General features: G+C 40.1%; 1 protein-coding gene across 1 annotated transcript; it reads right to left on the bottom strand.

Annotated features, from left to right (window-relative positions):
- Window positions 1-429: 429 nt before the first annotated feature.
- On the bottom strand, window positions 430-12,408 carry LOC142210043 (keratin, type I cytoskeletal 19-like). Its single transcript, XM_075279073.1, has 8 exons — window positions 11,947-12,408; window positions 10,988-11,070; window positions 8,900-9,056; window positions 6,848-7,009; window positions 6,046-6,171; window positions 4,804-5,035; window positions 1,281-1,385; window positions 430-515 (listed from the first exon to the last, which is right to left on the bottom strand). Exons 1-8 carry the CDS (start codon window positions 12,406-12,408, stop codon window positions 430-432), a joined length of 1,413 nt encoding a protein of 470 aa, XP_075135174.1.
- Between the last annotated feature and the right edge of the window lie 1,364 nt (window positions 12,409-13,772).

Below are 13,772 nucleotides of genomic sequence, written 5' to 3'. Positions count from 1 at the left end.
AAGGTCTCTCACACCCGGGCTTCCTGAGCCCTCAAGTGGGTGGGTCAGCCTACCCAACCTGGATCCACCTGCCCTAAGTAAGAAGAAAGAGCATGTTGGTGGCACAGGTGTCCTCTGACTAATAAGGAGAAAGTTGGCACTAATATTAAAAGAGCTTTCCACCCAAACATAGGCCATCAATTTTAGATCAGTTGGGCTGTCGGGACCCCCTCAGATCAGTTGTTTCCCAGAATGTGCAGCTCCAGGCGTTGCTTACATACCAGGGACTGGGCTGCTTACTTGCCATAGAAGAAGTGGTTATTATAGTGCATTTCTATGAACAAGAAGTAGAATACATAACCATTTCCAATATTTGACAAATTTGTAGGGTGCACCAGTTTTTAAAGTTTTACAATATAACACATTTGTACAGTTCACAGTCATTTTCCATTAAGCCTGAAGATGATGAATCTGTTCATGTTTTGACACAACTTTCCCATCTTCATATTCCTCTGTTATTGAGACAACCTTCAATCCTGTATGTGAACCAAAATAGAAAAGGAGGAGAATGAATCATTTGGGATAAAAAAATTTCACGGAAAATGCCAGTCACATACATAGAACAGAAAAGCTGGGTCCTAGTGTGACCACATTTAGTAGACCCTTCTTACCATATGCCCTTTATTATACTGTATTGCTGCCTTCCTAGGTGATGTAAAGGTGAGGGCCTACTCAGACATCAGGGCCCTCACCTTTACATCACCTATTGCCACCCCTCTGCCCCCACAACATGGAGTTTACAATGGGGCCTCATTATGTTTCCAAGTTTTCCACTCAGGAACAAAAGGTCTTGAGTATTTCTCCTCTGTTCACATTTTGAACAATTCTATACAATATTCTATCCCATTTTTTACTAAAATGCAGCTTCTCTGAAGAGGTTAGGCCTGCACAGGATCACGCTACCTGATGGGAAACGTCTAGGCCCTATATTAGTCACGTGAGCTGCCTCTATGGCATGTTTTCGACCACTGGTTGTGACAACGTAGTCCAGAATTCTGGAAAATTCAGTCTACCATTACTTTCTGCAATACTTTCAGTATTCTCAAGTAGCCTTGGCTATCTTTATCACTGTCGTCCTGCCCAGCACTCTGTTCCAAACAATACTCCCCATTGTGCTGATTGGTGGTTGCCTATGTGGTTGGACCCCCATTAATCAGCAAGTTATTCCTTATCTTATGGATAGAGGATAACCAGGGAATTGGGAATACCCCTTTATTTACCAGAAGTAAAGGTTCACTTGCCTTTTTGTTTTGTAGGTGTCGTCTGTGGAATGCTGTAAGAGGAAGAGAGGAGACGTGTCATTGGTTTATTTACAAAGACTGAAGCATCGGAATGCTGAAATATAGCTAGAACAATAGATGAGAATCTGAGCTTAAAGGATTTGGTAGGGAGGGAGATAAAACAACAACTTTACGAGTACAGAGGGTGTCCTGACTATCCCCCATTGGCAAATGTCAGTGAAGATGAGCCAGGTGGGTTGGACTCCTGCATGAACAACTGGGACAGATCTCTTTAACCCCGTAAATATGCAGCCTAGTTTGATACTTTGTTTTCTTCGTTGTCACATTAAAAAAGCCAAAACTTTTTTATTTTAATGTTGACATGAGAAATGAGCGCTTGTTTTTTGCACAACAAGTTGCATTTTTCTATTGCACTATTTTGGGAAACATTTAGCCTATTGAACAAATTTTTATTAACACTTTTTTAGCAGGATGCTAAAAAGTCAGTTTCATCTCTTTATACATTCTAAATTTCGCCTTGTGCAGTGGATATCATAAATCAGGTTTTACCTTTATTTTGCTGGTGATTATGATTACAGCAATACCATATACACTCACCGGCCACTTTATTAGGTACACCATGCTAGTAACGGGTTGGACCCCCTTTTGCCTTCAGAACTGCCTCAATTCTTCGTGGCACAGATTCAACAAGGTGCTGGAAGCATTCCTCAGAGATTTTGGTCCATATTGACATGATGGCATCACACAGTTGCCGCAGATTTGTCGGCTGCACATCCATGATGCGAATCTCCCGTTCCACCACATCCCAAAGATGCTCTATTGGATTGAGATCTGGTGACTGTGTAGGCCATTGGAGTACAGTGAACTCATTGTCATGTTCAAGAAACCAGTCTGAGATGATTCCAGCTTTATGACATGGCGCATTATCCTGCTGAAAGTAGCCATCAGATGTTGGGTACATTGTGGTCATAAAGGGATGGACATGGTCAGCAACAATACTCAGGTAGGCTTTGGCGTTGCAACGATGCTCAATTGGTACCGAGGGGCCCAAAGAGTGCCAAGAAAATATTCCCCACACCATGACACCACCACCACCAGCCTGAACCGTTGATACAAGGCAGGATGGATCCATGCTTTCATGTTGTTGACGCCAAATTCTGACCCTACCATCCGAATGTCGCAGCAGAAATCGAGACTCATCAGACCAGGCAACGTTTTTCCAATCTTCAATTGTCCAATTTCGATGAGCTTGTGGAAATTGTAGCCTCAGTTTCCTGTTCTTAGCTGAAAGGAGTGGCACCCGGTGTGGTCTTCTGCTGCTGTAGCCCATCTGCCTCAAAGTTCGACGTACTGTGCGTTCAGAGATGCTCTTCTGGCTACCTTGGTTGTAACGGGTGGCTATTTGAGTCACTGTTGCCTTTCTATCAGCTCGAACCAGTCTGGCCATTCTCCTCTGACCTCTGGCATCAACAACGCATTTCCGCCCACAGAACTGCCGCTCACTGGATGTTTTTTCTTTTTCGGACCATTCTCTGTAAACCCTAGAGATGGTTGTGCGTGAAAATCCCAGTAGATCAGCAGTTTCTGAAATACTCAGACCAGCCCTTCTGGCACCAACAACCATGCCACGTTCAAAGGCACTCAAATCACCTTTCTTCCCCATACTGATGCTCGGTTTGAACTGCAGGAGATTGTCTTGACCATGTCTACATGCCTAAATGCACTGAGTTGCCGCCATGTGATTGGCTGATTAGAAATTAAGTGTTAACGAGCAGTTGGACAGGTGTACCTAATAAAGTGGCCGGTGAGTGTATATATATATATATATATATATATATATATATATATATATATATATACACATATATATTGTATAGAGATGAGCGAGTACTGTTCGGATCAGCCGGATCGGATCAGCCGATTGGGCTACTGGGTTTTCATTTTTTTTTTTTTTGTTTTAGCCAATGTGATTAAAAAGACATTCGCTGTGTGGGATAAATAATTTTCTATTTTTATAGCATGGTTTGCTAATGACCCATCAATTCCAGATATAAAAATATATTTATTATTATTTTTCTGTTACAAAAAATATTGAAAAAAGGGCTATTTACGTTGTATTTTTATGTCATTTTAATTGAATACTGTACAGAATTTTATTTAAAAATTTTTTTTTAACATTTATACTTAGTCCCATGCTGGGACTTGAAAATTAGGTGTCGTTATTGCTGGCATAGTACATGGCAATACTTCTGTATAATTTACCAAAGTGAAACTGAAATTAAAACTTAGTCTTATAGGTTTACTTATGATGGACCTTCAATAGGCTTTCATCACCATGATAACACATCAGCACCCCACTATAGCATCACAGTGGTGCCGATTTGAGAGGCAAATACAAATACTGATACGTTAGATGCCAACGTTATTGAAGGTGCCATCTAGGGGTTAAACAACTGTTTACAGTGTTTTAGCACTAGCAGCAGGATGTCAGCCCTGTGTTACAGCTGAAATCCTCTCACTGAGCCAGTGCTATCATCATGACATATTAGTACTTCATGGGGTGAGAAAAACTTAGGGTCAGTTCACAATGAGTTTTTTTGGTGAGGATTTTGATGCTGAATCCACCTCAAAATCAGCCTCCAAAAAAAGCCTCCCAATAGAGTTCTATTGGGAGGCTTTTCTTTTTGAGGCTGATTTTGAGGTGGATTCAGCATCAAAATCAGCGCCAAAAAACTCTGTGTGCACTGACCCTTAAAGAGGATTTTCACCACCTCCATCAACTCAATCTCTTTTCAGTCTTCAATAGGCTCCTACTCACTGATTCTTGCAATGTTGGAATTTATTCCGTTGTCCGCACTGTTCCTTAACAATCATGCAGCTACTTTTAGTGCCTGATATACAAAGTAGACTTTTTAATGTCAAGTGGGTGGTGTCAGGAAAGAGAAGGCAAAGGAGTGTGGCTCAGAGCAATATGGTGTCTGCCTCTTTCTGGCCTCCCACTTGTCATTAGAGAGTCTAGATTGCATATTGGACCTCAAATCTAACTGCACTGACTGCTGAGAAACAGTGGGGACTAGGGAAAAAATACAACTGTGCAGGAATCAGGGGAGCAGCACCTACTGAAAGATAAGGGTATGTTCACACAGAGGTTTTTGCAGGCAGATTTTGATGTGGAATCTGCCTGAAAACCCGCTTCCCATTCATTTCCATGGAAGTCACCAGCGGTTTTTTTCTGTTAGTGATTTTTTTTCAGCTAGCAGAAAATAAAAGCTACATGCCCCATCTTCAGGCAGATTCCACAGCTGAGTCAGCCATGGCATCTACGACTCGAGACTCCCTACTGATTAGGCCCATTCATCTGGGCCTAATCAAGAGCTCCTGTCGTGGCTAGGTACGTGAAAAAGCCGATGGTGGAAAAGGTTTCCGCCGTGTGTACTAGCCCTAAAACGTACTGGAGTTAGTCAAGGTGATGAAAAGTTAAACTAGGGCACTGGGTATGTTAGGCATGCAACACAGATGTAACTTCTTTCTACATACATGTCTTCTTCTTGCAGCAAACGTCGATATGTAGCAATCTCCATCTCTAGACGCATCCTTATATCCATCAGAATCTTATATTCATGGTTTTGACGCTCCAAATCATATCGGAATCCAGACAGTTCAGCCTCCACACTGTTAACTAAACCTTGAATGTAAGCTAACTGATTCCCATAATCGTCTTCTGTTTCTGCTAAAGTGCCTTCAAGAGCCGATTTCTGCAATAGGTCAGAACAAATATAAATGGTGAAATACAGATTATACATTTTAACAGACGTCACACAGCAGCATTGAATTCTATGTCAGTGAGTGGGGGCTATTCACATGACTGTGACTTTGGCAGTCCGTTTTTTGGCCTTTTTCACAGATCTCTTCATTCACTCAAATGCATGGGGGTTCTGTGAAACCAGTTACCCCTCAGATTAAAGATGGCCAATAAAAATGGATGTTTTTCACAGCAGTTTTGTACCTCGGTCATCTAAAAGTAGCCCCAATAGTTCATGCAAGCTTTTAAACTTCAAAAAAGTTCACAAAAAGGGGCATGCAATGAATTAACAGAACAGTTTTAGGCTGAAGCCTTACGTAGCAAGATACACTTTGTTCCAGCCTTAGACTTTTTTGTCACTCATTTTGAAATGTAACAAGAAAGTGGGTGTTGGGAATCTATCATGAGGGCATTTCCATTTTGTGATGTTGGCTTATTTCTGCCAAATTTATCAGTTCATATTTGAAAAGTGGTTAGCCTATCTAACTGACCGTACACCAGATTTATCAAATGGAATTTTTTAAAAAGTTGCTATAATGTTGCAATCTCACTCCAGCAATGGAGTAGCGTAGAAAGTGGAAAAATATCACAGGAAACGTGTTAGACTTACAGATTCACCAAATGTATCAAACATTGTGTGACATTTAATGGCCACCCATCACTATGCCATAGCAGTTTGTTGGACCTGCAGAGTTTCCATAGCATAATGTAGATCATAGAGCAAGCGGGAGTTAAGGGATCATCTCATTGGAGACCACCCCTTTTAGATGTTTCCTTTGGAAGCAGGACAGACAGACAGCTGCTACAGAGTTAATGCAGTTTTACATTAAGGTGCCCCATTCCTGTGCATAGAGGGGTTTCCTGCATGATCTATAATAATATTATGGTGCTATTCATTTTCCAGTGTTCTTCAGGTCTATACCAGATATTTGCTTTACTGAGTCTTATAATAAAGGAACATACCTTGCTTAGTTTAGTGTGAAGATCAATCTCTAACGTCTGTATCTTGTGCCGTAGCTCAATCTCTTCAGTCTTCACCGTCTGCAGCTGCTCAGATCCGGAAACTATTTGATGGTTCAACTCTTCACTCTGTGTACATAGAGAAAGATAAAGGATACGCCAAATATTACTTCTTTATCCCAGGTTCAGAGATGTGTACTTAACAAGTCTCTGCCACCTTACACAGTAAATCTCAAGATCTAATTGCTTATCTTCTAATCGTTCTGGCTTGCCAGACACCACTGCTATTCTTTTGTTAAGCTGGCCGCCCACATGGAAATTTGATGAAGCAATTTTCTGGAATTATCTCTTTGGCACATAGTGGAGGAAATAATTTGGTCTTTTCAGTGGTCAGATTTCTACTTTTGGAAAGTGAATGGGTTTGCAGAGAAGGTTTGAGTTTCAACTTTTAGTAGCCTGAGCCTCCTTTGCTCATTGGGATATTTTCTTAACATCCATGAGAACATATGTGCACATGACTTCATACTACTTCAGAAGCTCCGAGGCCCACATTAGTCTATATATGCCATATTTGAGTTCTTGGTCATGCAAAATCTGTATATGAATTTATTTTAGGGATAAATACTCTTCGATAAAGAAGACCATGATCACGAAATAACGTAGAACTATCCAGACAGTTTTCCACACCCAGAAGAACCTAAAAGATCCAGAGGCTTAACTCGTGCTTATATATATATATATATATATATATATATATATATATATATATATATATATATATATATATATATATATATAGGAGTACCTGAGTCATGAACCAGTTCTCCACATCCTTCATGTTCTGTACGATCAAGCTTTCATATTCATTTCGGATTCCTAACAAGGTCTTACTCAGGTCGACTGAAGGTGCAGCATCAACTTCCACATTGACTCTAGCGCCCAGTTGTGTTTTAAGACTGTTTGCTTCCTAAGGAAAAATGAAACTCAGCTTACACGAGGATCAGAACAATAGACATTAAAGTGTCCATCCTGTTTGACAGTAATGTTTAAAAAAAATTCAGAATAGCATACTGTTGAAAAAAAATGTTACAGGGTAACTCATGTTTTTATTTATATGTCCGTTATTCTGATCCCCTGACAGATCAGAACAATATACATTTACTAGTAGTGTGAATGGAAGCATAAATAACTGAATGTATTAAAAATAGCTTGGTGTATGTTGATTCTAGAATTAATTCATATACTCACCTGTAGTTTGTTGTAATAGGGTCAAATAAAAAGATGAAAGAGGATTTCAGTATATTATGCCAGTATAATATATAGCCGTAAAGCACAGCATATAAAATATTGTTGTAGTGTAGTATAGTATAATAATGTATAGTGTAGAATAGTATATTGCTTTCTAGTATACAATACTAATGTATTGTAGTTAGTTATGTATAGTACAGTATATAAAATACAGTGTAGTATAGCAGTATTTATTTTAGTGCAGGTTAGTATAATACAGTGTATTTCAGCATGGTAAGCTAATATAGTGTTGAGTTTCACTGTAGTATAGTCAAGCACAGCATACAAAATAGTGTACAGTATGTTGTAGTGTAGTATAGTATAATGTACAGTGTAGTATAGTGTATTGTTGTGTAGTATACAATGCTACTGTATTATAATTAGTGATATATAGCATAGTACAGAAAAGTGAGGTATAGTGTAGTACAGTATAACTTAGTACAGTACGATACAATGTAGCGTAGTATAGTATGCAATTATAGTGTTGTATATTTCTGTAATACTGAAGTATGTTGTATAGTACAGCACAGTATGCTGTAATATTGCATAGTGTATTATTGTCTAGTCTTATTATTAAAGTCCAATGTGTTGTAATTAGTGATGTATACGGTAGTATAGAGTAGTACAGTATATTATAAAGTACTACAGCAAAGTGAAATATAGTGTAGTACAGTATAATTTAGTGCAGTACAGGTCACTATAATTCAGTGCAGTGTACTCAGGGGCGGGATCAGCTCCGTTGATGCCCAAGGCAATGGCTTCAAAATGCCCTTCCCCCATATGGTTCAGTATGATAGCTGTCAAAATTTTCAAGCATTAACGCTGACACCTACTATTGAACAGTAGGTGGACTCATGACACCGAGTGGAAACCACACGAGCCCCATTATAGTCTATGGGGTCTGTGTGGTTTCTTAGCTAACCGCTTTTTAATGTGTATAGGTTTCTGTTCAAGGGATCCCCAAGCAGACTCCCCGAACAGAATACTGAACACAGATGTGAATTGGGCCTTAGCATGTCCTACTCACTTCTATGGGACTTATAAGAACAGAAGACCAAGCAGGTTGATGGCCCCTGGCTATAGTGGGGTACAGAATTATACAGTATAGTGTAGTGAAGTGTAGTGTTGTATAATGTAGTATAGTAAAGTGTACAGTGGAGAGTAGCTTTGTGTAGTGTAGTGAGTTGTAACATTGTAGATAGATAGATAGATAGATAGATAGATAGATAGATAGATAGATAGTATAGATAGATTATGGGGATAATGTTCCTCCTTAAGGAGAGACCACCTATTAGGTGTGTGGAGACTTATATAGCCATAGTCGCTCCACTGCAAGGGAACATGGGAGGAATATGCAAATCTGTCTCCCAAGATGTAAAGGCACACATCATACAGTGAAGACAACTGGGAAGTCAGGCACGATGTTCAGGGTGCTTCCTATAGAGGGCAGCATAACAGAGGCACTGTCTCCCTATTTACATCTTGGGAGACAGATTTGCATATTCCTCCCATGTTTATATATAGAGACAGACGATGGTACTCAAAGAACCATTATTCCTCCTTATACTACCTCATTATGACTCTTCCTCAGTAATGTCAGATCTTGCATGAGGAATTCAATGTGAAATTCAAGGTCACATTTTTCCAGGGTCAATCTATCAATACCTTTCCGTAAGGCTTGTATATCTTCTTCTATATTTCTATGTAAAATGAGCTCCATGTCATATCTGGAAAATAAATATATTACATTAGTATACAATTGATAACATTAGAAGCTATGTTTTATCATTATACTGTACTATTCATTTCATTACTTATTGGTGAGGGTCTGACCACAGGGCCCTCTCCAGTTGCTAGATTGTTACTGTAAAGGCACTGTAATGGTATTGGACCTCAACCCCTTCAACCTCAGAATCGATGGGCATCCTACAGCACAGGGACCCCTTCTGACAGTAAGTGACTGCATATCCCACAGTATGGCTGCTGAAATACTACTACTGATGTAATCTGCTGACAAATGCATTTCAGGGAGTAGGAGTTTCCTTCTGACTCCGCAGCGAGCATCTTTGTAAGGTTGTATTCACATGGAGGAATTTGGAGCTGATATTGGAGGAATATGGAGGCAGATTCTGACTTCAGATTGCGGCCAAAATCTGCCTCCCATTGTTTTTAATAGGAGGCAGCAAAGGGCACTTTTTTCAGGCTGCTGAAAAACTAAGGATTCTGCTTGACCTTGCTGCGGATTCCCTAGCAAATTCAGCCACAGAACCCACAGCATGAGGCTACCCATTAGCTCCATTGGTTTTGAGGCTGATCAGTGACTGAACTTGCAGCGTGAGACTACCCCGATTATCTCCACTGGTTCTGAGGCTGATCAGTGAGTGAACCAGCAGCGTGAGACTACCACTGATTATCTCCATTGGTTATGAGGCTGATCAAAGAGTGAACCTGAAGCATGAGACTACCCCTGATTATCCCCAATGGCTCTGAGGCTGATCAGCAAGTGAACTCTCAGTGTGAGACGACCACTGATTATTCCCATTGGTTCTGAGGCTGATCAGCAAGTGAACCCTCAGCATGAGACTACCACTGATTATCTCCATTGGTTCTGAGGCTGATCATTGAGTGAACTCTCAGTGTTAGACTACCTCTGATTATCACCATCGGTACTGAGGCTGATCAGTGAGTGAACCAGCAGCGTGAGACTACCTCTGATTATCCGCATTGGTTCTGAGGCTGATCAAAGAGTAAACCTGAAGCATGAGACTACCCCTGATTATTCCCATTGGTTCTGAGGCTGATCAGTGAGTGAACCCGCAGTGTGAGACTACCCCTGATTATCACCATTGGCACTGAGGCTGATCAGAGAGTGAACCCACCACATGAGACTACCCCTGAGTACCCCCAATGGCTCTGAGGCTGATCAGTGAGTGAACCTGCAATATGAGACTACCCCTGATTATCTCCATTAGTTCTGAGGCTGATCAGCAAGTGAACCCGCAGCGTGAGACTACCCCTGATTATCATGATTGGTTCTGAGGCTGATCAGAGAGTGAACCCATAGTATTAGACTATCCCTGATTATATCCTTTGGTTCCGAGGCTGATCAGCTAGTGAACTCTCAGTGTGAGACTACCCCTGAAAGCTAATCAGAGAATGAACCCACAGTGGGAAAATGAACCTCTGCTTTGGCTTTCTGCCATGTGGTGCACAGATCCGAATTAGCAGAAGAATCTGAGGTGCTTTAAATGGGCCGTCAAAATATAGGTCTTGTTTTATTTTTATCTATTTTCATGGATTCCTCAATACACTCAAATGTATTAGGGATCCATAAAATGGGCCACCCTTGGGTGTAAGAGGGTCATAAAAAATTTATATTTTTCACAACCTTTTTGCACAACATTCATGTTAATGCAACTTTACAATTCTACATGTGAAATGAATATTTTATTATTTCTCAACAGCTACTTCTGAATATTTTATACCGTATAGGATCAGACGGATCAGACATATATAATGCATCATGCCTGATCTTTCTACTTTCCACTGACCTCTGATCTCCGTTGCCCCTATGTATTAAAAACTGTTGGGCAACCAATCAAAGCGTTTACTCCATCACTCCTTTATGACATTAGTGACTTGTATTTTTAGTTCTTACTTGTTTAGGAGGTCATCTCCTGCAAGACGTGCATTGTCAATGTGCAGTATAGCCTCGGCATTCTCAATAGTAGCATCCAAAATCTGGAAAGGATTGCAGAAACTGAAGCTGAAAATGTCAGAAAAAAAGTCTCCAAGCCAAGTATAGCATTACATATAATAGCAATTATATGTGGCTTATAAATGACTGAGATTTGATTACTTTTTTTATTTTTAGCGGTTGATCCTTAACAAGTGATCCCCATTATAGTTTTATTTTGAACAGTCTCTTCATTAATACAGGACCCTCATTGTTAAGCTGTTCACAGTATATCCTGCTCTTGGGACCCCTAGATAGCGTTCAAATCCTCTACAGCGCCTCCAAAGGGGAAATGTGACATTACACATTTTTCATTAAAACTGATGTCACTATGTTGCTATATTCTATATGTTCCTCCCACCCTATACTTTTTATATCCAATCACAGTTTTTATCCAGATTAGTGAATGTAGCCATTCTATTTCTATTTATAAAGCTACTTATGAATTGTTGCCTCTACGTGCTGAGCACCACCAATGGTTTGTAGTGGGGAACCTCTCGATATGCACTTATAACATGTCTGGTAGTTCCACTCTTTGCTTATTATCATATCATTGAACTCAGTTTAGCACATGGACATGCCAGGCTTTCCAGACAGAGAAAGACTATTTGTAGCTCCTCTAGATAACAGATGAAGCTCATGAATGAATATTTTCTAGAGAATCTTGAAAAAGATATTAAGTCAAAATCTTAGAGCAGTCCTAGACGTGAATGGGCACATTTCAAGAGACCACCACCTCTCAATTTGTGTTACAGTCAGGTTCCTAGCTCACACTGACCCCTATAAATATTACTTACTGACATGTATACAGAACATCTAAAGGAAATTTTCAGGTAGACACCCAGCTAACTTCTTTAGCCTATACATTCAGGTTTTCTTACCTCCTGTTGAAGTTCATCAATGGTCCTAAAGTAGTAGCTAAAGTTGGGTAGCTCCTTGGGAGCATTTTTCTCATACCATTCTTGTATTTTTCTTTCCAGCCGATTATTTTCTTCTTCCAATTCTGCTACTTGTTCTAAATATTTTGCCAGTCTATCATTTAGAAACTTCATAGTTTCTTTAGAGTTCATTCTGAATAAGCCTTCACTCTTCCATTCATTTTGGCTTCCAAAGGAATTGTTATGACCAAGGCCGGAGTGTATACAACCAAGTCCAAAGACGTAATCATAAGAGTCCTGGGCCGTTCTCTTAAGCTTTGTTCCACCATAGACACTAAATGTCCTTGAGCTTCCGGGGAATGGTAAAGACAAATGCCTAGAGATTTTTTTAGGGTCACCACCAAAGTGATAAGTTCCTTTGAGAGATCCAGCAGAAGACCAGGCTTTCCTCCTACTGCAGCTCATTGTAATGGGATAGTTGAGCCCAGGCAGGTGGATAGAAATTGAACAGAATCTTATTTTAAAATAGGAAAAGGCAAACTTGAAGGTATACTTCTTTTATAGGATGTATTGTGGGTGTCGCAGAAAGTTAATTGTTTTTATGGGAATTTTACAGGCGTCTAGACCTATTCCCAGCTTCATCAAAGGTTTTTAAACAATATAAAATATGTTGTGTGTATGGGAATGCCGGTAAGGTGAACATCAGACTGGCAAACACGGCACACCCTGTGTGACACAAACCTAAATACTAGTTATATCGCTTAACAAATAAACATTACCGTACACTGTGTCACTTAGGTGGAAGGATCTGGATATCTCATGTACTATAATTTCATCTTACTAGGTTAATAATAAGAAGCAAATTGTGATTTTTGTAATCTATGAAAAGTTTAACAATGTGATAAAAAAAGATTTACTAGGGTAAGATTCATCATATAATAAGTATAGCATTCACTGAACAAAGTATGTGTCTGTGTGTATAGGGACATAAACTGAAGCACCTTGCACTGCAAAATGCCATGTGCTGTGATTGTTGCTTTTTTGTGTAGACTGGAGCCTATCATGGCTGACCTTAGCTATGTTCCACCTGTGTCGTCACACAGGGCACCAGTCGCCAGACTGTAATGGGGGAACGCCTGCTCCCTGTACTTCTGAGCTGGTACTTCTTAACAACTGAATACAGCGCACTAGATAAAAGGGAGCATCACTTGCACCTCTGAATAGTAGATTCCCTATGATGTAGGGGGCCCAATATGGGGTAACAATATGAATATTTTTTAAACCATGGGTCCATTTTTTATTCAATGGGCACAGTGAGGGCATTTTATGATCATGTCCTTTGATTTAACTAATATTTTTGCTTTCAAATAAAGTTAGCCAATTTCCTATGAAGTAGGACCAGGGTCTCTGAAAAACATGAAATATTCATAGTTGGATTGACACACCATTGGACTAGAAGACTATTTGGTGGAGTATGATATGGACAAGACAGTAGTCCCAGCCACAAGGGAGTCCATGAGAACCAGAAGAGAACAACTTCATTTTAAAAATTTATATTAGGCCATCGAGCTGGCCATACCGCGCACTTTAACACTGTGTGGGTAGTTTCAGAAATAACTTGATAGTATGTGTTGTGAGGGTATGAGCCTGGAGGGCGCTGTGGAGCGACCCAAAACAGGGTTAAAAAGGACTCTGACCGACCACACCCATACTGGAGAGAGAAAGGGACTCAACTCCAGAAGGAGTGCACACAGCAGGACAGTGCTGTTGGTGACCTGCAGGAGCAGGTGGACTGGACCAATTGGAGACAGAGAGAAGGTCTATCCCAA

The sequence above is a fragment of the Leptodactylus fuscus genome, chromosome 6 (genome assembly GCF_031893055.1).
Source record: "Leptodactylus fuscus isolate aLepFus1 chromosome 6, aLepFus1.hap2, whole genome shotgun sequence".
NCBI lineage: Eukaryota > Metazoa > Chordata > Amphibia > Anura > Leptodactylidae > Leptodactylus > Leptodactylus fuscus.
Note: the sequence above shows the minus strand (reverse complement) of the source record. Positions and strands in the feature narration are given on the sequence as shown.